Source organism: Garra rufa, chromosome 4 (genome assembly GCF_049309525.1).
Source record: "Garra rufa chromosome 4, GarRuf1.0, whole genome shotgun sequence".
Lineage (NCBI taxonomy): Eukaryota > Metazoa > Chordata > Actinopteri > Cypriniformes > Cyprinidae > Garra > Garra rufa.
Window position 1 is genome coordinate 2,710,503 of NC_133364.1, and position 23,527 is coordinate 2,734,029.

General features: G+C 33.2%; 1 protein-coding gene across 1 annotated transcript; it reads left to right on the plus strand.

Moving 5' to 3' along the window:
- Positions 1 to 4,116: 4,116 nt before the first annotated feature.
- LOC141333692 (protein mono-ADP-ribosyltransferase PARP12-like) lies at positions 4,117 to 19,590 on the plus strand. The gene is made up of 12 exons (XM_073838785.1): positions 4,117 to 4,388; positions 5,979 to 6,114; positions 6,182 to 6,551; positions 10,411 to 10,461; positions 10,530 to 10,656; positions 13,216 to 13,381; positions 14,796 to 14,916; positions 16,208 to 16,304; positions 16,382 to 16,457; positions 16,917 to 17,047; positions 17,122 to 17,273; positions 18,735 to 19,590. The coding sequence occupies exons 1-12, from the start codon at positions 4,117 to 4,119 to the stop codon at positions 19,406 to 19,408; spliced, it is 2,373 nt and encodes a 790-aa protein (XP_073694886.1). The 3' UTR covers positions 19,409 to 19,590.
- Positions 19,591 to 23,527: the final 3,937 nt, after the last annotated feature.

Here is a 23,527-nt window from a genome sequence, read left to right on the forward strand (position 1 = left end):
CATCATTCTAAAGCAGTATTACACTTATTGTTTTTTACGCTTAAAGCATTTTTCGTCTTTGACCCATGTATATATAAATGTATACAAACACATATACTAATTACAAAAGTGATTTTATGTTCATAGGAAGCACATTAAATGTAAGTTAAGTGTAAAGTAATAGTTTTTTGGAGAATAAAATGTCTTTTGGTTGAAATAATGTTACATTGTCATTCAGTGTAACACAATATTTGTGTAAAAATTCAAACAACATGCTTATTCTGACTTGTAAACATATATATATAAATTTTTTTGTGTTTTAAATGAGTAAAACATTCTTACTGACAAACCTATAGGATAGTGGCACATTTTAAAAATGGGGAATTAGTATTTGGGGTGAAAGTAATTCATCTTTTAATATGTCACAAATTGATTTTTGTTGTAAATATGCCTGACAAGATTGACACTGAATGACATTTTAGTGGGTGGCTTCTGTAAATTAGATAATAAATGTATGATATTTATTTTATTGCTCGGAAAAACTAAAATGCATTTAAATTAAACAGAAAACTTTTTACATTTTTTTTTTTATATATATTTTTTTAAATAACAACAATTTAAAGCAGTATTACACATACATAATTACAATAAATGTAGTACATATCAAACTTCAAGTTTTTCCTTTTGGATATTCTTTTCAAACGTATAATTTTAGTTTTTATTTTAATTAACTTAACGATCAATTATAATTAAATCAAATGCAAGATGTTTAAAAAATTTAGCAACTTCTCAAACTATAAACGACTCATTTTGGTTAAAGTGCGACACTTGCTGGATAATACAGGTATTACACGGATTATTGTTGCAGATTACGCTGGGGCTAGTTGTCACACTTTTTTTTAGTTTTGAAACTAAAATGTATAACTGTTGCCCACAATTTACCTATTGCTGGTAATGAATATTAATGAACACAAATGAATATCTATTAACCTATGTAGACTAATGAATATATATTTTTGGGATAATTATCTAGTTATTTACCTATAGAGGCTGATGAATAATAATCTTTGAACATTAATATCCAGCGCAATAAGTCAAAGCTGAATTTTCCGCATCATTACTCCAGTCTTCAGTGTCACATGATCCTTTAAAAATCATTCTAATATACTGACTTGCTGAAAAATGAACCTGAAAAATTCTACTCATCTGTTTTCAACATAACAATAATTATAATAAATGTTTTTTGAGCAGCAAATCAGAATATCAAAATGATTTCTGAAAGATCATGTGACAATGACGACTATAGTAATGATGCTAAAAAAAATCATCTTTGAAGTCACAGGAATAAATTAAATTTTAATATATATTTAAATAGAAAACAGTTAATTTAAATAGTAATAATATTTCAACATTTTTACTGATTTTGTTCTACTTTAGAACGGGTTCGCGAATCATTTGATGTAGTTCGAAGTTTCAGAATTGGTTCGCGAATCATTTGATGTAGTTCGAAGCTTCAGAATGGGTTTGTGAATCATTTGATGTAGTTCGAAGCTTCAGAATGGGTTTGTGAATCATTTGATTCGCAGTTCGAAGCTTCAGAATTGGTTCGCGAATCATTTGATGAAGTTCGAAGCTCCAGAATGGGTTTGTGAATCATTTGATTCGCAGTTCGGATCTTCAGAACGTGTTCGCGAATCATTTGATGTAGTTCGGATCTTTCAAACTGGTTCGCGAATCGTTTGATGCAGTTCGGATCTTTCAAACGGGTTCGCGAATCATTTGATGTAGTTCGGAGCTTTAGAATGGGTTTGCGAATCATTTGATGTAGTTCGGATCTTTCAAACGGGTTCGCGAATCATTTGATGTAGTTCGGAACTTTAGAATGGGTTTGCGAATCATTTGATGTAGTTCGGATCTTTCAAACGGATTTGCGAATCATTTGATGTAGTTCGGAGCTTTAGAATGGGTTTGCGAATCATTTGATGTAGTTCGGATCTTTCAAACGGGTTTGCGAATCATTTGATGTAGTTTGGAGCTTTAGAATGGGTTTGCGAATCATTTGATGTAGTTCGGATCTTTAGAATGGGTTTGCGAATCATTTTATGTAGTTCGGATCTTTCAAACGGGTTCGCGAATCATTTGATGTAGTTCGGATCTTCAGAACGTGTTCGCGAATCATTTGATGTAGTTCGGATCTTCAGAACGTGTTCGCGAATCATTTGATGTAGTTCGGATCTTTCAAACTGGTTCGCGAATCATTTGATGCAGTTCGGATCTTTAGAATGGGTTTGCGAATCATTTGATGTAGTTCGGAGCTTTAGAATGGGTTTGCGAATCATTTGATGTAGTTCGGAGCTTTAGAATGGGTTTGCGAATCATTTGATGTAGTTCGGATCTTCAGAATTAAAGGAAATGAACGATATGTTTACATTCATGTACAAATCACATCGGTGGTCTGTTAAAACTTGTTTAATTTGACATGAAGCAGTGCACAGCATGATGAAGTCACATGACTGTAATTTTTTTTTCTCGTGAACTGTCCTTTTATTGAACTTTAGTAGCTTTAAATTGTGAATTTAAAATTTAAATTGTAATTCCGCATTTGCGCCACTAGATGTCAGTGTAAGTCCAGCAATACACCTAATACTTCATGAAGCACCTGATGATGATTTGTGACCTAAAGTAGCACATATTTGTAGCAATAGCAAAAATACATTGGATGGTCCAAATTAATCTTTTATGCCAAAAATCATAGGATAATAAGTAAAGATCATGTTCCATGAAGATATTTTGATATTTTGTACATTTCCTACCTTTGTGCGTATATATATATATATATATATATATATATATATATATATATATATATATATATATATCAAAACTTAATTTTTGATTAATAGGCATTGCTTGATTTGGACAACTTTGAAGGAAATTTTCTCCACATTTAGATTTATTTGCACCCTCAGATTTTAGATTTTCAAATAGTTGTATCTCAGCCAAATATTGTCCTGTCCTAGTATCAGACAAAGGAAGGTGCAGTTCAGATCTTCAGAACGGGTTGGAGAAAATTTCCTTCAAAGTTGTCCAAATCAATACACACACACACACACACACACACACACACACACACACACACACACACACACACACACACACACACATGTTGGGTTTACATGTTTTATGGGGACATTCCATAGGCGTAATGGTTTTTATACTGTACAAACCGTACTTTCTATGGCCCTACACCTAAACCTAGCCCTCACAGGAGATTGTGCACACTTTTGCTTCCTCAAAAAAACTCATTGTGCATGATTTATAAGCCTGTTTCCTCATGGGGACCTGAGAAATGTCCCCACAAGGTCAAAATCTACTGGTATTCCTATCCTTGTGGGGACATTTGGTCCCCACAACGTGATGAATACCAGGTACACACACACACACACACACACACACACACACACACACACACACACACACACACACACACACACACACACACACACACACACACACACACACACACAAACAAAGGTAGGAAATGTACAAAATATCTTTACTTAATATCCTAATGATTTTTAAGACATTATGACATAAAAGAAAAATGTGGACCCATACAATGTATTTTTGGCTACTGCTACAAATAAACCTGTGCTACTTTAGGTCACAAATCATCATCAGGTGCTTCATTATGAAGTATTGAGTGTATTGCAGGACTTACACTGACATCTAGTGGCGCAAATGTGGAATCACAATTACAATTTTAAATTCACAATTTAAAGCTACTAAAGTTCAATAAAAGGACAGTTCAAGAGAAAAACATGACAGTCATGTGATTTCATCATGCTGCACTGCTTCGTGTCAAATTAAACAAGTTATAACAGACCAACGATGTGATTTGTACATGAATGTAAACTTATCGTTCATTTCCTTTAATTATGATAAAAATCTGAGTTGAACCTTTGACTTCCAGCTTGTTTTGAACTGCTTTTGTTAGCGACCTTTAATATGACTGATAACGATGATGTTCGCTTAAGCTCCTCCTTTGTGTTTAAGTTTCGTTTTCCTTTCCTCACGATTCGCTTTTGTTCCCCTGTCAGTCCATAACTCGACTCTGGACTGATTCTCTTCTTCATCATGACGGAGGCGGCGATCGTCAAGAAGATCTGCGCTCATAATGGATCTTTGAGTTACGAAGCTTTAATATCAATATTCGGTCTCTACGATGAAGCTATGGATTCGGTCGTCGGCAGAAGTGAATCGTGTGCGGTCGTGTTCATGAACGGAGAGAAGAGAGTGATCGCCCGAACCAAAGTGCGCCTGTGTCGAGCCCAAAACTGCTCTGGCTGCTCGAACCTGCACCTGTGCAAGTGGTTTCTGTTCGGCTCCTGCCGCTTCGACAGAGGAAGGTGAGTGTTTACAGCCACAGGATATCAGAAGGAATCATGGTTCACACGGTATCAGCTGATTCATGAGTCACAGAACATTTGCTGACACTGTTAGTGTTGTTTATTCAGTTTATATGCGTTGTTAAGTCTCTATTACTGCACACATCATTAGATTATATACAGGGAATTTTGAAAAGTTTACAAATGAAGAGTTCATTTGCCAAAACAGGTAACTCATGTTTTTCATTGTGCATGCCATTTGATCTCAACCAAAGTTGGGTTATTTTGATATAAAGTAAAAATAAAACAATAAAACATGATAACATTATCATATTTATCTGTTATCTGAGTTATCTGTTTTGTAAATAAACTCTTTAAATATTATAATAAGTAGTAAGTAAATAAATAAATAAATAAGCCCAGACAAAAGGATATGTGTGTGTGTGTGTGTGTGTGTGTGTGTGTGTGTGTGTGTGTGTGTGTGTGTGTATGTATATATATATATTTATTTATTTTTTTATTTTTTTCATTTGCAAGAAATAAATAACAAAAAAAATAAAAAAATAACAGAAGAAAGTAAAAGAAGAAAAAAATAGACAATATGGTCTTCTAATAGTTTAAATCCCTTCAATAAACTATAAAGTCTTCTTCCATTTTTACATTTAAAAGTCAGATTTACAGAACAACCAAAATTCTGTTTGAAAAACAGAAAACAATGGCTTAGTTTTAAGGCACTTGCATTAAAAATATATGATATATATGGATTATTGTGATGTTTTTATCAGCTATTTGGACTCTTGTTCTGACGGCACCCATTCACTGCAGAGGATGCAGTGACACATTCCTACAAATCTGATGCAGAAACAAACTCTTCACCATCTTGGATGGCATTTTTCATTTTCAGGTTCCTTTAACAAAACCAACCAGCTAAACCCATCTGATGTATTTACACTGCAAAAAATGCTATTCTATCTTAGATTTTTTGTCTTGTTTCCAGCCAAAATATCTAAAAATTCTTAAATCACGAAGGATTTTCTAGACGAGTAAAATTATTTTCTTGTGTTTAAGTGAAAATTAAGCGAGTTTTTACTTGGAGCAAGCAAAATAATCTGCCAATGGGGTAAGCAAAAAAATATTATTTCAAACTGAAAACAAGATTATTTTTTCTTACCCCATTGGCAGATTATTTTGCTTGTTTCAAGCAAAAAATGCATTTAATTTTGACTTTTTTTTCCTGAAAACAAGACAATATTTTTTACTGATCTAGAAAATCCTTCTTGATTTAGGAAGTTTTAGATATTTTGGCTGGAAACACGAGCTAGAAAAGCATTTTTTGTAGCGTATAGTTCATTCACTGTTGCATTTAAATAAAAAAGTTGACGTTTAAATAGAAATGGCTCATTCCTAAGATTTGGTGCCTTTTGTGTCCCCAGTAAACATCATTATATTATCGCCTTAAAATTTTTAACTACATCAATTTTAAAGTTGTCTTTGACATAAATAACACCAAAATGACCTTTTTTAATAATTCTAAAGAAATCTGTGAAAGAAATTGAAAGTAACTGCAATGCAAAATCTGTCTGTTCCCTAAATAAATGTTTTGATTTGCAGACGAGGATGTCGTTTCAGTCACGATCTGCTCTCGGTTCAGAATGCGTTAGTTCTGACCGCTCATGGTCTGGACACACTGGATGTAAAGGAGCTGTGTATTCTGCTCATGCAGAGCGATAACTCGCTTCTGCCAGCGGTGGGTATCTCTCATATTTGACTCAAAGTTCTTGAGTTGAGCCTGACAGCTGGTGTTTGTGTATCAGGTGTGTCATTCGTATAATAACGGTCCGGGGCCGTACGGCCGCTGTCAGGAAGCGGAGAACTGTAAGAGGCTCCACATCTGTGAGAAATATCTGCGTGGATCCTGCGACTGCACTCGCTCTCATGACTTCTACGAGCCGCATCCTCTGAAGACGCTGCAGGACAGAGGCGTCACTCCCGAACTCATGGGCATCATGAAGGAAATGTACTCTAACATCGAAGTCCTCAGGCGTCTTTCCAAAGCATCTTCAGGTCCAAACGCAGCAGGACCGAATCCCAGAAGAGGCCCGAATGCACAGAACCGGAGGCCGTCGACTGGTTTTAACGCAGGAAGAGGACAGGAGGCTCAGAGACCCTCATACAACAACACAGGTAACACAAACATGTTTTTATGGAACGCTTACACCACTGAATAAAAAATACAATCTCAAAATTGCAAGATTAAAACTTGCTATTGCAAGAAAAAAATGCAAATGCAAGTTTATATTTTGCAATTTTGACTTTTTCTCACAATTCTGACTTCTTTTCTCAGAATTTGAGAAAATTTCAAGAATTTTTGTTGCAAATGCAAATTAGTTTTTTGCAATTTTGACTTTTTTTTAAGATATGAAGATAAGATATGAAGAATATGGGATATAAACTCACTATTGCGAGAAAAAAGTTTATATCTTTTTTCCCACAGTTGCAAGTTTACATTGTCCCAGAATTGTGTGTATGAACAGAATTTATAAAGCCTTTTTTTTCTCACAATTGCAAATTTACATCGCACAATTCAGATTTTTTTTCTTGCAATTTTGACATTTTTCTTGTAATTCTGACTTCTCTCTGAATTGTGATATAAACTCGCATTAAGTGAAAAAAGTCAAAATTGCGAGATTCTGACCTTTTTTTGCATTTTGCAAATTCACGTTTATATCTTGCAATTTTGACTTTATTCTCTCAATTCTGACTTTTTTTCTCAAAAATGTATAAACCATAAATTATTTAAAAAAATCATAATGGCATTTAAAAAACTTGATATTGCAAAAATGTAAATTTTTCTTCCAAATGCGAGTTTTTATTTTGCAAGTTGGACTTTTTTTTTTATCTCAGTTCTGACTTCTTTTCTCAGAATTTGAGAAAATTTCAAGAATTTGTGTTGCAAATGCAATTTTGACTTTTATTTCCCCAATTTTTGACTTTTTTTAAGATATGAAGATAAGATATGAAGAATATGGGATATAAACTCACTATTGCGAGAAGAAAGTTTATATCTTGCAAATCTGACTTTTTTTCCCACAATTGCAAGTTTACATTGTCCCAGAATTGTGTGTATGAACAGAATTTATAAAGCCTTTTTTCTCTCACAATTGCAAATTTACATCGCACAATTCAGATTTTTTTTCTTGCAATTTTGACATTTTTCTTGTAATTCTGACTTCTTCTCTCTGAATTGTGATATAAACTCGCATTAAGTGAAAAAAGTCAAAATTGCGAGATTCTGACCTTTTTTTGCATTTTGCAAATTCAAGTTTATATCTTGCAATTTTGACTTTATTCTCTTAATTCTTTCTTTTTTTTTTCAAAAATGTATAAACCATAAATTATTTTAAAAAATCATAATGGCATTTAAAAAACTTGATATTGCAAAAAAGTAAATTTTTCTTCCAAATGTGAGTTTTTATTTCGCAAGTTGGACTTTTTTTTATCTCAGTTCTGACTTCTTTTCTCAGAATTTGAGAAAATTTCAAGAATTTGTGTTGCAAATGCAATTTTGACTTTTATTTCCCCAATTTTTTACTTTTTTTAAGATATGAAGATAAGATATGAAGAATATGGGATATAAACTCACTATTGCGAGAAAAAAGTTTATATCTTGCAATTCTGACTTTTTTCCCACAATTGCAAGTTTACATTGTCCCAGAATTGTGTGTATGAACAGAATTTATGAAGCCTTTTTTCTCACAATTGCAAATTTACATGGCACAATTCAGATTTTTTTTCTTGCAATTTTAACATTTTTCTTGTAATTCTGACTCCTTCTCTCTGAATTGTGATATAAACTCGCATTAAGTGAAAAAAGTCAAAATTGCGAGATTCTGACCTTTTTTTGCATTTTGCAAATTCAAGTTTATATCTTGCAATTTTGACTTTATTCTCTTAATTCTTTCTTTTTTTTTTTTCAAAAATGTATAAATCATAAATTATAAAAAAAATCATAATGGCATTTAAAAAACTTGATATTGCAAAAAAGTAAAGTTTCCTTCCAAATGCGAGTTTTTATTTCGCAAGTTGGACTTTTTTTATCTCAGTTCTGACTTCTTTTCTCAGAATTGTTATATAGAAATTTGAATAAGTTACTTATTCGAAATCAAATTAAATAAGTGAATTGCACGGTATAAACTCGCAAATGAGAGTTAGAAAGTCAGAATTGCAAGAAATAAACTCGTGATTCTGACTTTTCATTCAGACATTCAGACATTTTTCTTGTAATTTCGACTTCTTTTCTCAGAATCGTGAGATATAAACTTGCAATTGTGAGAAGAAAGTCAAAATGGCAAGATAAAAAAGTCAGAATTTAATTGTTGTTGCAAATGCAAGTGTATATTTTGCAATTTTGACTTTTTTCTTTAATTCTGACTTCTCTCTGAATTGTGATATAAACTCGCATAATGTGAAAAAAGTAAAAATTGTGAGATATACACTTTTTTCGCAATTCTGACCTTTTTTTGCATTTTGCAAATTCAAGTTTATATCTTGCAATTTTGACTTTATTCTCTCAATTCTGACTTTTTTCTCAAAAATGTATAAACCATAAATTATAAAAAAATCATAATGGCATTTAAAAAACTTGATATTGCAAAAAAGTAAATTTTTCTTCCAAATGCGAGTTTTTATTTCGCAAGTTGGACTTTTTTTTATCTCAGTTCTGACTTCTTTTCTCAGAATTGTTATATAGAAATTTGAATAAGTTACTTATTCAAAATAAAATTAAATAAGTGAATTGCACGGTATAAACTCGCAAATGAGAGTTAGAAAGTCAGAATTGCAAGAAATAAACTCGTGATTCTGACTTTTCATTCAGACATTTTTCTTGTAATTTTGACTTCTTTTCTCAGAATTGTGAGATATAAACTTGCAATTGTGAGAAGCAAGATAAAAAAAGTCAGAATTTAATTGTTGTTGCAAATGCAAGTGTATATTTTGCAATTTGGACTTTTTTCTTTAATTCTGTTTTTTTTTCACAGTTATGTATAAATTTGCATTTTGCAATCACATGTTATAAAGGCAGAATTGATATAAACTTGCAATTCTGACTTTTCCCCCAAAAATGCAAGTTTATGTCACAATTTTTTACTTTTCTCTTGCAATTCAGACAGCAAGTCTCAGAATTGTGTGATTTGAGTTATAAAGTCAGAATTGCAAGATATAAACCAGCAATTCAGACTTTTTTCTCACAATTCCAAAATTTACATAACACAATTGTTTATATTTTGCAATTTTTACTTTTTTTAAGATAAAAAAACTTTTGCAAGATATAAACTTAAACATGCTATTGCACGAATAAAAAAAGTCTAAATTTTTTGTTCTTGCAAAAGTTTAAATTTTGTTTATATTTTTACTTTTTTTTCTCTGAATTGTTATGTATAAATTTGCAAACGTGTGTTATAAAGTCACAATTGCAGGATATGAACTCGCTATTGCAAGAAAAATGACTTTTTTCCTACAAATGCAAGTTTATATGTCTCAATTTTTTTCTCACAATTGCAAATTTAATTTACATTGCCAATTCTGAATTTTTCTTGCGATTTTGACACTTCTTAGAACTTATGAAGTCACGACTGAAAAATTGTGAGATGTAAACTTGCTGTTGCGAGAAAAAGTCTTTTTCTTGTAAATGCAAGTTTTTATATTGCATTTTTTACTTTATTCTCAATTCTGACCTTATTTTATATATCTGGCGATTTAGACAATTCTGAGAGAAGTTGTCAGAATTACAAGAAAAAGGTCAAAATTGCGAGAAAAAAATTCTCGTAAATGCGTTTAAATCTTGCAATTTTGCCTTTTCCTTTCAATTCTTATTTTCTTAGAATAGCGAGGCTATATCATGCAATTCTCATTTTATAACCTGCGATTACGAGTATGTATCCTGCATTTTAATTCAGTGGGTTCCATTTGTTTTAAATATGAGATTGCATTTTAAAGACAAAATTAAAAAGGTGTTTACAGATGTGTGTGTCTCTTTTCTTAGAGAAAACGGAGATCTGCATGTACTTCATCAAAGGACACTGCAAGCATGGTGGTAAGAACAGCAGCAGCATTCACTGAATCATGTTTACTGTGAACAGAGCTGAACGCTTGTGTTTCCAGGCTCGTGTCGGAGGGAGCACTCCATTCTGCCCTATAAATGGGAAGTTAAGGAAGGATCCGAATGGAAGGCTCTTCCTGACAACGAGGCCATCGAGAAAGATTACTGCAGTCCTGCCAGAACATACAGGTTAGCAGCGGTTTTTCTTGCAATTTTGACATTTTTCTTGTAATTCTGATATTCTCGGAATTGAGCGGAAAAAGTCAAATTTGCGAGATACTTTATAAACTTGATATTGCAGGAAAAAAGTCGCAATTCTGACTTTTTCTTGCAAATGCAAGTTTATATCTCACAGTTTTTACTTTATTCTCTCAGTTCTGACTTCATTTCTCATCATTGTTAGATATAAACTATATAAACTTAAAGATAAAAAGATATAAACTCAAAATTCTGAAATTTTTTACTTTTGTTTCGCAATTCAGACTTTTTCTCACCAGTGCAAGTTTACATTGTCTCAGAATTGTGGGTTTTGAATTATAGTCAGAATTGCAAGAAATCTCACCAATTCTCACAATTGCACAATTCAGATTTTTTTTTTCTTTCAATTTTGACATTTTTACTTGTAATTCTGACTTCTTTTCTCAGAATTGTGATGTAAACTCTCAGTTAAGCAAAAAAAAGTCAAAATTACAAGATATAAACTTGCTATTGCAAGACTCGCAATTCTGACTTTTTCTTGCAAATGCAAGTTTATATCTTTTTTATCAGTTTTTACTTCATTCTCTCAATTCTGACATTTTTCTCAGAATTGTGAGATACAAACTTGTTATTGTGAGAAGAAAGTCAAAATTGTGAATTAAAAATATGTACAGTATATGTGACAATTTTTGACTCTTCTCTTGCAATTCAGACTTTTTCTCACAATTGCAAGTTTACATTTTCTCAGAATTGTGATAGGAACTCAATTGCGAATTTACTCAGAATTTTTTTTTTTTTGCAGTTGTACATTTTTTTTGTACTTCTGTTTTCAGAATTGTGATATAAAATTGTGAGATATAAACTTGCTATTGTGAGAAAAGTCAGAATTGCAACATTAAACTAACATGAACGTTTATATCTCACAAAGGGTTTTTACAGTTGCCAAAAATATAGCTTTTAGTTAACCCTTTAGAACGTACGATCACACCGGTGTGATTTGTCTTGGCTGGTCCCTGAAGCGTACGATCACACCGGTGTGATTCGAACGTTCGCCGCATCACGTCATCAGCTGTTAAATTCAAATCTGTTTTGGCGCTTTGGCTGGCTCTGAGCCAGATCGGACGCGCTGACTGCTTGTCATATTATCACAACTATTCAGTGTTTTCAACCATATAATGCTTATTTTAGGTTTCAGACATTTAAATAAACATAAGTACTAGCAAAACCATACATTTATAGTTTGTAAAATACACACTGATGTCTATGGAAGCGGCAATAATGATCCTACAAATATATTCTGACAGCATAATTTATTGATATCATATACAGATTATGCAGGTAACTATAAAGTTCACTCTCCTCTTCTCCCAGCTCACCAGAGACTTACTTTTATGTCTTTCGGGAGGAGAGGATGAATTTGCGTGTCTTAAATCCCACAGCTCGGATTCAGCGCGAACAAACATGGCGGCGCCCATCACCCGGTATAGATTAACTAACGCGGTCATAATAAAAGTATTTGGACTTTTAAATACATTTACTTGCACATATTTCGAAATCGGAATATCAGATATTTCAAAATATAGCGAGAATGCTTGTGAATATTAATAATAAAAAAAGGAAAACGAAATAAAAGCGATCCATGTGTCTTAGGGTGTACTCACACTAGGCACGGTTGCCGTGAACCGGGCCCGAGTACGATTGTCCCCCCTCCCCACTCCCCCTCTGGCCTGCACTCACATAGGGTTTCAGCATTCGTGCCGGAGCACGCTTACGTCATTATGGTTTGACGGTTTCGGGATAAACAGGAAGAGCGCGCTCTCGCTGAACGCAGTTTAGTCGATCGCTCTTTTTACTTTGTGGATAGTAATTTTGAGTCGTTTGTTCCGCGGTTGTCCACAGCCTATTGTTAAACATGTCTATCGCATTTGTGGCACGAAAATTTTCGCGCAATCGTGCTGCTTGTATGAGGAGGTTTGCAAGGTACCAGCTGAAGTGCAACAAGGACTTTGCAGCTTTGATTATGGACTATAAACGCTGATTACCTCGCAAAAACGCGACATCACACGTCCTGTTCCGTGCTCCAGCACGGTTAGCGCTCACACTGCATGCGAACCGCGCCCGAGTCCAACTGAACCGTGCTCTGGCCCACCTCTTCCAAGCGGGCCAGGGCCGGCTAAACGAGCCGCGCCCGGGCACGGTTCGGAGCACTCACACTAGTCAAACGAACCGCGCTTTGGTGGTCAAACGCACTTGGGCACGGTTCAAACTGCCTAGTGTGAGTACACCCTTACAGTGCTGTTGTGGCTGCGGTGTGTCACATGACGCGTCGCCATGGAAACAGTAATGCGAAACATTCCAAAATAACGGTCGCCTAAAAAAACCTCACTCTTTGGGGTTAGATAGAGTATTTTAAACTCACGTGTGAAAAGGTTAAAAAAATGAATAAACAAGCCCAGTCCAGGTGACAAAAAGTAACGTAATGCATAAAAAGTAACTGAGTAGTGCATGAATAATTATTCAGTGTTCTTATGGTTTTTCTGTCTCTCAAAGCTCTGGAATAAACCCGGTTTATTTCGATACGATGACCCAAGGCTGTTACCACGTGCGGCGTCTGTCGACCTTATCATCGGTTCTCCAGCCCACCTTCATCCTGACCACAGAGTGGATCTGGTTCTGGGAGGACGAGTATGGAAACTGGATTGAGTACGCTACAGCGGTACGTGTGTTTTTGCAGATCCTAACTATACTATTCAACTCTTTTGGGGGTGGTTTCTAGGATAGGGTTTAAATTAAGCCAGGAGTAGGCTTAATCTTATGGAAGACGAGAAATGACTTAAGTATAAATAAATAAATGAATAAATACATAAATAAATAAATGAATAAATGTAGAAATACATAAATTAATTAATTAATCAACAAATAAATTAAGAAATAAATAAATAAACACACGCATGCTGATGTAAATAAATAAACAAATGCGGAAGTAAATAAATGCAGATAATTAAGCACAATTAAAAATGACACTTTTGACAAATTTATGTATTTATGCATATGTGCATTTATTTATTTCCGCATTTAATTATTTTTTATTTAGTTTTTTTTTCTGAAAACAAGACAATAAGTTTTATTCGTCTAGAAAATCCTTCTTGATTTAAGAATTTTTAGATATTTTTGCTGGAAACAAGACAAAAAAAATCTAAGTAAGAAAAGCATTTTTTTGCAGTGAGAAAACTGCACACATCAGTTGCCGAATAATAAAAAAAGGAATCTCTTTGTAATAAATTCTTGCATAAATTATTGCAAACAGCTGTTGTCAGTTTTGCTAAATTATAATTATTATTAATTATTATAATATTATACATAAATCAAATGTTTTAAAGAGATTTGCTTGTCATGGTCAGTTTACATTTATTTATATTTATATAGCCATTTTTTTTTTTTTTTTACCAAAATTACCAAAGCGGATTGTAAAAATAAATCTATCTGTATTGTTTATCCTTCTGAATTTTCATTAAAAAATAAATAAAAATACATTAATAAAAATATATGTTTACTCTTACATGTTTACTCAATTATTTGTATTCCTAGAAATTATTATGAGTAAAATTTCTAACAAAAAAATTTTAGAACACCAGGGTGACTAGGAACATGAAATTATCCAGCCATGACTTCCTGTTTCACATGAATATAAATAGGAAGGAACATAAAGGCCAAATTCCGTCCATTGTCATCACAATGAAACAAAACAAAACAAAACAAAACAAAACAAAACAAAACAAAGAATGTAGTTGTGTTGTGCAGCAACAGATTCATGAGCTTTACAAAATATGAAACCATTTTTCCACCATTAGGACAATAATTCCAATTCCAATCAATAGGAAATGTTACAGTTTGTTAAATATGCCTAAAGACTGGAAACACAATCTTAATCTGAAGTTAAACCTGCCTCCTGAATTTAGTCCTGAAGTATAGTCTTTCTCCAGGAAATCAGCCTATATTCAATTCTGGACTAGTCTAAGTCTAACCTTCAAACCTGTTCATCTAGATTAAAGGGCCATTTTAGTCTAGTACTAGGCTTAATTTCTGTTTGGGAAGGCCTTGATGTTCTATTTTTTGTCTTTGTTGATCAGGACGGAGGTCATAGATTGTCCTCTATCTCCAGTACTGAGCTGGAGCACAAGTATCAGGCCGATAATAACGCAGCGGTGGAGTTCACAGCCGGATCACAGACATACCAGCTCAGCTTCATGGGTAAGCTAAAAAAACTCTGTACATTTTGGAGTGTAAAGTTGTTTTAATGATGTGCGAGCTGACGTTATTGAGTACGTCACTCAATATGCAAAAACACACTTTGGGTCTTGAGAACCCAAAAGCATTGACTGTGTGGTGAAGCCTATTAACCTGTTTAATCCCACATTTTTCGATCCATGAAAATATCCAAATCATTTGTCATTAGTAACCCTTTGAAATAGTCAATAATTATTTTTGCACAATTTTTTTGAACAAATGTGTGAAAAACTTTGTTTTATAATTGACCAGTGGGATTTAATGGGTTAAAGGCAGTTAAAAAGCCCTTATAATTCAAGTTAAGAAAGCACAAAATATTCCTGTAGGTTTTTATTTTTTTATGTTCATAACATATGAGTCATAGAATTTTATTTTTATATTATATATAAATATTTAAGAAAAACTATGGATGATTGACAAAATTCCCTTTTTAATATTCATTGTATTTATTGTATATTTAAAAATATTTTATTATAAATTATATTTGCTGAATTTAAATAAACAATTTTATATATAATTTAAATTATATATTTTATTTATTATTTATATTGCGTAACATATATTAAATATAAATTTGTCTATATTATTTATTTATATATCATATATAAATGTTTAAGACAAAATATTGATGATTTACAAAATTCCCTTTTTTATTATTTATTTTATTATTGTATTTTAAATATTATATTATGCATTAATTGTATTTTCTGAATTTATATATGCCAACATTATATAACATGTATATATATATATATATATATATATATATATTATATAAAATATATTAAAATGTTTTTTTATCTATATGAAATATCTTATATGAAATATTTATATTACATAACATATATAAAATATAAATTATACAATTATAATTTATATAATTATAAAGGTCAAAATCAGAAAGACAGGATCGTAAAAATAATCTGTCATAATCCATATACATTTAATAGTTTCAATCAAAGCTAGAGCAGAACATTAGTGTCTCGGAGCAGCACTGCAGTGTTTTATTACTAAATGAATCGAATCATTTGAGTCAATGATTCAGTGATCCACTCATAAAGACAGACACTTGCTTAGTTTCAAAATGAATCAGCCGTTTTGAACGAATCATGTGAATGAATGACTCAGTGAATTGATCATATTTTTACATCCTTATTAATTAAATATTGTAAAATATGGTCAACATTGCACACCCCTACATACGTTATACTTATAATAGTCTTCACATGTTGTCTGAACTAATCTTGCTCCTCAGATATGATCCAGACAAACAAACAGTACACAACCAAAAAAGTCGTCAGACGTCGTCCCAAGTTTGTGTCGTCAGCTGATGTTCAAACCATCAAGACAACGTAAGAAAACACTCCTCATTCTTTCTTAAACTCTCTGAAAGCTGTATGATGGAAAAACCTCTTGTTTTTTTTCTCAGTAAAAGGACGCCTAACAATTTCAAGGCTTTGCCGGTTCACTGGGATAAAGCTCTGACTCCTGAAACCGGATACAAGGTGAGTGGAATCGTTTATCGCACTGCAGAAAATGCTTTTCGTACTTAGATTTTTTGTCTTGTTTCCAGCCAAAATATCTACAAATTCTTAAATCAAGAAGGATTTTCTAGACGAGTAAAAATTATTGTCTTGTTTTCAGAAAAAAATGGTCAAAATTAAGTGTGTTTTTGCTTGAAACAAGCAAAATAATCCGCCAATGGGGTAAGCAAAATAATCTTGTTTTCTGTTTGAAATGGGATTTTTTTTCTTACCCCATTGGCAGATTATTTTGCTTGTTCTAAGCAAAAACTCACTTCATTTTGACTTTTGAAAATAATTTTTACTCGTCTAAAAAATCCTTCTTGATTTAAGAATTTGTAGATATTTTGGCTGGAAACAAGTTGGAAAAGCATTTTTTGCAGTGCGGTCACTTTCTGATTCTTTCCATTTGTTTATACTGTTCTACGCTGTTTCGAACAGAGGGTGTCGCTGCAGAGCGTGTCAGCCGAATACACCAAAATCAAAGATCTGTTCACTTCCACTATGTTCGGCTTCAAAATCCTGAAGATTGAGCGGATCCAGAACAAAGCATTATGGGAAGTGTATCAGTGGTAAGTCCACATGACATCTAAACTTCTGGTTTGAGATCAAATACAGCACGTCTGATGTTTTACGCCACTTGTAGGCAGAAGGACTGTATGAAAAAGAACAACGGAGGCAGAGACGTGACCGAGAAGCAGCTGTTCCACGGCACAGACGCCAAGCATTTAGACGCCATCTGCCACAACAACTTTGACTGGAGGATTTGCGGAACTCACGGCACGGCCTACGGAAAAGGTGGAGCTCAGATGAGTTTGTCTCTTCAGCAGATCTCGAGAAATCACTTGCTCATTCCAGCACTTGCTCACTGCAGTCAATGGGTGCCGTCAGAATGAGAGTCCAAACAGCTGATCGAAACATCACAAGCATGTTTACACCACTGAATAAAAAAAAAACTTTAATAACTAGCTTCTTTTCTCAGAATTGTGAGATATAATTTGCAGTTTTGATAAGAAAGTAAAAAAATTTTCCTTTCCTACAATTTGGACTTTTTTCTAGATTGCACATTGATATAAACTCACAATTGAGCAAAAAGAGTCAAAATAGCAAGATAAAAAATATGTATATGTGACCATTTTTGATCTTTCGCTTACAATTCTGACTTTTTCTCACAATTGCAAGTTTACATTGTCTCAGAATTGTCATATGAATTATTATAAAGCAGGATTGCAAGAAATAAACTTGCGATTCTGACTTTTTTCCTCAAAATTGTGAATTTAGATCGAACAATTCCGATTTTTATTCTCGCAGTTTTGACATTTTTCTTGTAATTCTGACTTCTTTTCTCAAAATTGTGATAGAAACTCACAACTGAGTGAAAAAATTGAGTTTTTTTGCAAATTAAATTTTTACTTAATTCTCTCAATTCTGACTTTTTTTCTCAGAATGTTAGATATAAATTTATGTTATTGTGAGAAGAAAGTCAAAATTGTGAGATAAAAATATGAAAAATATGAATAAATAAATAAAAAATACTTTCAAACAACTGCAAGTTTACGTTGTCTCAGAATTGTGATATGAAATTTTTCTTGTAATTCTGAATTTTGAAATTAACTCGCAATTGAGTGATAAAAGGTAAAAATCGCAAGATATAAACTTTCTATTGCAAAAAAAGTCAGAATTGCGGATTTATGTTTCAATTCTGACTTTTTTTTGCAAATGCAAGTTTATATCTTTATGTCAGTTTTTACTTTATTCTCTCAATTCTGACTTCTTTTCTCAAAATTGCTAGATATAAGCTTGCTATTGTGAGAAAAGTCAGAACTGAGTTTTAAATTCCAGTTCTGAGATAAAAAAGATTGTTTGCAATTTTGACTTTTGACTCCCAATTGCAAGAGTATATCTCCAATTTTTTTACCTTTTTTGCTCAAGTGTGAGTTTATATCGCAATTCTGAGAAAATAACTCAAAAGTCAAAATTGCAAGGAAAAAATTATAAATTACAGACTTGTATTTTAGTTAAAAAAACGACTTGATGGATTTGTTTCAGCTTTTGTCTTCTCAGGATTACTGTGATGTTTTTATCAGCTGTTTGGACTCTCATTCTGACGGCACCCATTCACTGCATGATACAATTCTCCAAATCAAAGACTCACTACATCTTATCAGTTGATCTAGTCTTTTAAATACAAGTGACATCCTTCCCCGTCTTGATGTTCTTAGATGTTCCTAAGTGCCCAAACTGTGTCTGGTTTTGCAGGTAGCTATTTTGCCAGGGATGCCAAATACTCTCACAGCTACACCAAAGACTCTGGCACTCGCACCATGTTCGTGTGTCGCATCCTGGTCGGAGACTACACCAAAGGTGAATCCGGCTTCCTCCGGCCTCCATCCAAAGACGGAGGAGACACCATCCTCTACGACAGCTGTGTGAACGACGTCTTCGATCCGTCCATATTTGTAGTGTTTGAGAAGCACCAGATCTACCCCGAGTATCTCATCGAGTACAGAGACTCCAGCGGATTTGGTTCACCGACAGTTCCTGCGGTGGCAAAACCATCAGTGCCAGTGAGGAGACATGTAGCTGTTCCTGCAACTCCCTCACACACCCCCTTCTACAATCCCCCCACAGCTGCAGCTTCTTCACACTCCTCCTCCTCCTCAAACACCTCTTTCTATAAACCCTCCTCAGCTGTGTCATCTTTTAACACCTCTTCCTCAAGCGCCTCTTTCTCCTCCTCAGCATATGTTTCTTCTCCCCCACGATCCTCTTCCTCATATGCCTCAACATCTCCAAGATCCTCTTCCTCATATGCCTCAACATCTCCAAGATCCTCTTCCTCATATGCCTCAGCGTCTCCACAAACCTCTTTTTCAAGTGCCTCAGCGTCTCCAAAGTCTTCAAAGTCAGACAATCCGTGCATCATCTCCTGATTTTAAGATCAGGCACCATGCAATCACACTGTTTGCTTTAGAGGAGGCCAGAAAAATGTTAAAGGGGTCATCAGAACAAAGTCTCTAATATACTTTGGTTGAAAATTCTCAATAGTAGTGTAAAAAAAACACCCTTTTACCTTGTCAAAATCAGCTCTGTAAAAAATCAACTCATATTACGTTATGGCCCTTTAAATGCAAATGAGCTCTGCTCGCCCCGCCCCTCTCTGCCTGGGATGGTGCGCTATAATGTTAACTTTAGACACTTTTATCAGTGAAACTTGCCAACAAGCACATTATTAAGAAAGGCCATTTGCAAAGATGCATTAAAACCCTTATCCTCACTTCTGCTGTGGGTGAAGCTGCATCACGAAGGATTCACACGAACATAAACGCATGTGTAGATCGGGATCGGCTCTTTCCTTTCAAAAAAAAAAACGTTAATCTTCTGTGGCTCAGATGTTGAGAGTAAATGACGACTGCTGTGTTCATTATTACATCCTCAATCATTAAATTAGAGTCTTCCTCTGCACCTGAGTCACACAATGGCGATCGTATTCAGACTGTTTCAGCTCGGTGAGGGCGGGGCTTAGGTAGGTCGCTCATGTCAATCAACTATCGTGGGAGGAGCCTATGTCTGTGTGTCATCACACCCACAAGAAGCTTTTCAAAAGGGGATGTTACTTTTAAAGTTAAAAAAACCACCACTGGGTGGATTTGTATCATTGTAGGGGTGGTTGTGTTCTCAAACTGACAACACATTAATGTTCAAACAACATGGAAAAGTTAGTTTTGCATCTGATGACCCCTTTAATTGTTACAATCGAGTTATAAACATTATACAATAACCAAAAATGCCATAAAAACAATGTATTAAACTCTCAGGTTAATATCACGATGAAACTGGAGTAGCGACAGATCTGCAGAAATGTAACAGATTATCAAAAAAAGAAAAAAAAGTAGGGTGGGGCTTGATTCTGTGCATCAGCTGTTGATTGGATGTTGGGATGTGGGCGTGGCTCTCAAAGGTGAATGCAGATGAGCGTGAGCTTCCAGGGGGCGGAGTTTAAGAGGATGAAATAACTGGAGGTTGTGGCTAGAAGGAATACAGCTAATAATTAATTAATGAATTAATGTAAATACAGTAATTATTGCTGTTCAGCGTGACAAAAATGCCTTCTAGCCTCAATTGTAACTGGAGAAAAACCAATGCTTGACTGAAACATCCAGTTGTGACTTACAAAATCATAACTAAAAAAGATATCAAACATGCATTTGGAAAACAGTCAGGGTGAATTTATATTTCATGCCAGCTTTAATGGCAATGTATAATTTGTCTTGATCTTTACTTGGATCTTTGTAATGATCTCAATATTTGAGATACTTGTCACAATAAAGCTTTCCCAATACACAACATTAATGAAATGTAGTATTTTTTCCCCACATTGACCTTTTTGCTATAATCCTTAAATATAGACTAGTTGTTCTTCATCGATGTGAATGGCTGCTTGAAACGACTCACTATTGATTTTTGTTTTCCAAATCTCCATGTGTCTATTTATCCTACATGTTTGGTGTCAAGTATTTTGTGCAATGATTAAAAAACTATAATAAATCCATGGCTTTATGCTGATTGGTCCATAAAGCTCTAGAATGTGTTCAACAAATCAATCTTTTGTAATTTTATAATGTTGTGGACGATAACCCAGGTATCAGGAATGTTTTCACAATTCCCGCTAACGTTTTTCAAAAGTTAACAAATGTTAGGACAAAATGTTCTTTAAATAATGTTTTATAATAATAATAAATACATAAATAAATTCAAATAAATGTAAAAATATTACATAATTTATATTATATATAATTCTAAAATATTTCCTTAATATAAACACGTGTGTGTGTATTTATATATACATAATAAATACACACACACACACATAGTATGTAAACAAACTTGTATTTGGGATGTGATTAATTGTGATTAATCATTTATATTTTATCATTAATATATATATATATGTATGTGTGTATATACATAATAAATATATATAGTAAACGTATTTTATGTAAACATTACCTTTTATTTTGGAGGCAGTTAATTGTTTGACAGCCCTAATACATATATATATCGATGTCTATGTATATATATATATATATATATATATATATATATATATATATATAGGCCTCTATCTATCTATCTATCTATCTATCTATCTATCTATCTATCTATCTATCTATCTATCTATCTATCTATCTTTAAATAACATGGATATAGATATGTATAGACAGACATCGGTATAGATATATACATATTTATACTTGTACATAATTTATATTATATATAATTCTAAAATAATTATATATAAAAAATATATATTTTTTTTTTAATTTCAAAAAAATACATTCACATGTCAAATTTGAAGAAAAACTGGTTGATTAGTTCACTTATAATTAATTTGAATATATATAATTCACCAAATATCATACTTTAAAATGTTATAAAAAAATTTAAATACATAAAAAATGTAAACATTAATCATATAAAAATAACATAAATAATAATATTAAATCATTAAAAATCTTTAGTAGGCTGTCAGTGTCCAGATTTGCATTTAGTCTAAATGTAGGTTACTGTCATTTTAAAACTTTATAAGTAAACTTTGATATATGTTATATTAACGTTGAAAGAAAAAAATATTTTGAGATCAACGTTCTCTTAACGTCCTTATGATGTTATTTACTTGACGAACGTTCTCATAATGTTGCGTAAACGTTCTTAGAACATATTCAAATCGTCCTCATGTTAGCCTACTTCTACTTGATGAACGTTCTAAACAACTTTCTGTCAACTTTAAATAGGTTAATAATCATATTATGGTATAATAAAAAAATGTAGATTTAAACAGATTTAACCCTTGTGCGACCTTATGGACATTTTTGTCCATTTGAGTTTTGTTTTTTGTTAGAAGTGTGCCCGTGTTAATGCCAACTGCATACATTTTGGCTCAGGTGTTTATTTCACCCTCATTTCCTTCAAAAAAACCTTCCATACCTTAAATGCTCACACTCAGGACCTTAAGGACAAAAATGTCCAGATTGAAACCCATTTAAACTGCAAGTTTTTTTTTTTTTTTTTAACCCAGGGCCATTTGACTATAAAATGATGCAATATTTGCTAATAATCATTCATTCCATTGGCAAGGCTTCAAATTGTACATTTTTACAATTTTTTACTAGATTGTGCCATTTTTTAAAATTTGGCATATACATTTTTTTAAAATCTAACACTACATAACAAACATAAATGCCTCAGAATTAATGTTGTTGTTCTTCACGGACACACCCAAGAATCTAATAAGCCAAGAGAAGAAATTCTTCTCAGCATTTAGTATATGGAAACTATATTTTCATAAAAAAAACACCTGTGGCATTATACTGTCATTTTATAAGTGTTATTTACTTGACGAACGTTCTCATAATGTTGCGTAAACGTTCTTAGAACATATTCAAATCGTCCTCATGTTAGCCTACTTCTACTTGATGAACGTTAAATAAGTTTATAGTCGTATTATTATCGTATAATAAAAAAACGTGGATTTAAACAGATTTAAACGTTTTAGAAACGTTCCCACAACGTTTTTATAACCTTAACTTTTTTAACCTGTGATTGAAGGCGCTCTTGGATCATTGGAATTTAATTAAATCACTGCTCATATTTTTTTTTCATATTTCTCGTGAATGATTTTGGTCATATTCGATGTACCACACAGGTTACACCCATATTTGCATAATAATGTTGATAGTTTAAATGTAATCTTGTGATGATGTGATCATTTAAACCAAACCGGGCGGGAGTTTCTTTCCTTAAGTTTCGTTTTCTCCGAGTGACGCGCTGATCTGGAGTCAGTGAGTCAGTGTTCAGAGACATTCACTCGGATAGAAACCCTCCCCGGTTCGGTCGGTGTCAGAAATCATGGCGGAGGAAACTATCCTGACGGTTCTGTGTGGGAATCACGGATCGATGGATTATGAGCGTCTTCTGGACATTTCATACGGGCTGAAAGAAATAACCGCGGACAATTCACTGGATCAAATCCTCCGCCGCAGCGACATCTT

Excerpts from the sequence above, each read along its gene's own strand:
- LOC141333692 (XM_073838785.1), top strand. The coding sequence starts at position 4,117 with ATGACGGAGGCGGCGATCGTCAAGAAGATCTGCGCTCATAATGGATCT. Across the intron at positions 16,458-16,916 it reads CTCCTGAAACCGGATACAAG|AGGGTGTCGCTGCAGAGCGT; the intron begins GTGAGTGGAATC and ends TGTTTCGAACAG. Across the intron at positions 17,274-18,734 it reads CGGCACGGCCTACGGAAAAG|GTAGCTATTTTGCCAGGGAT; the intron begins GTGGAGCTCAGA and ends CTGGTTTTGCAG.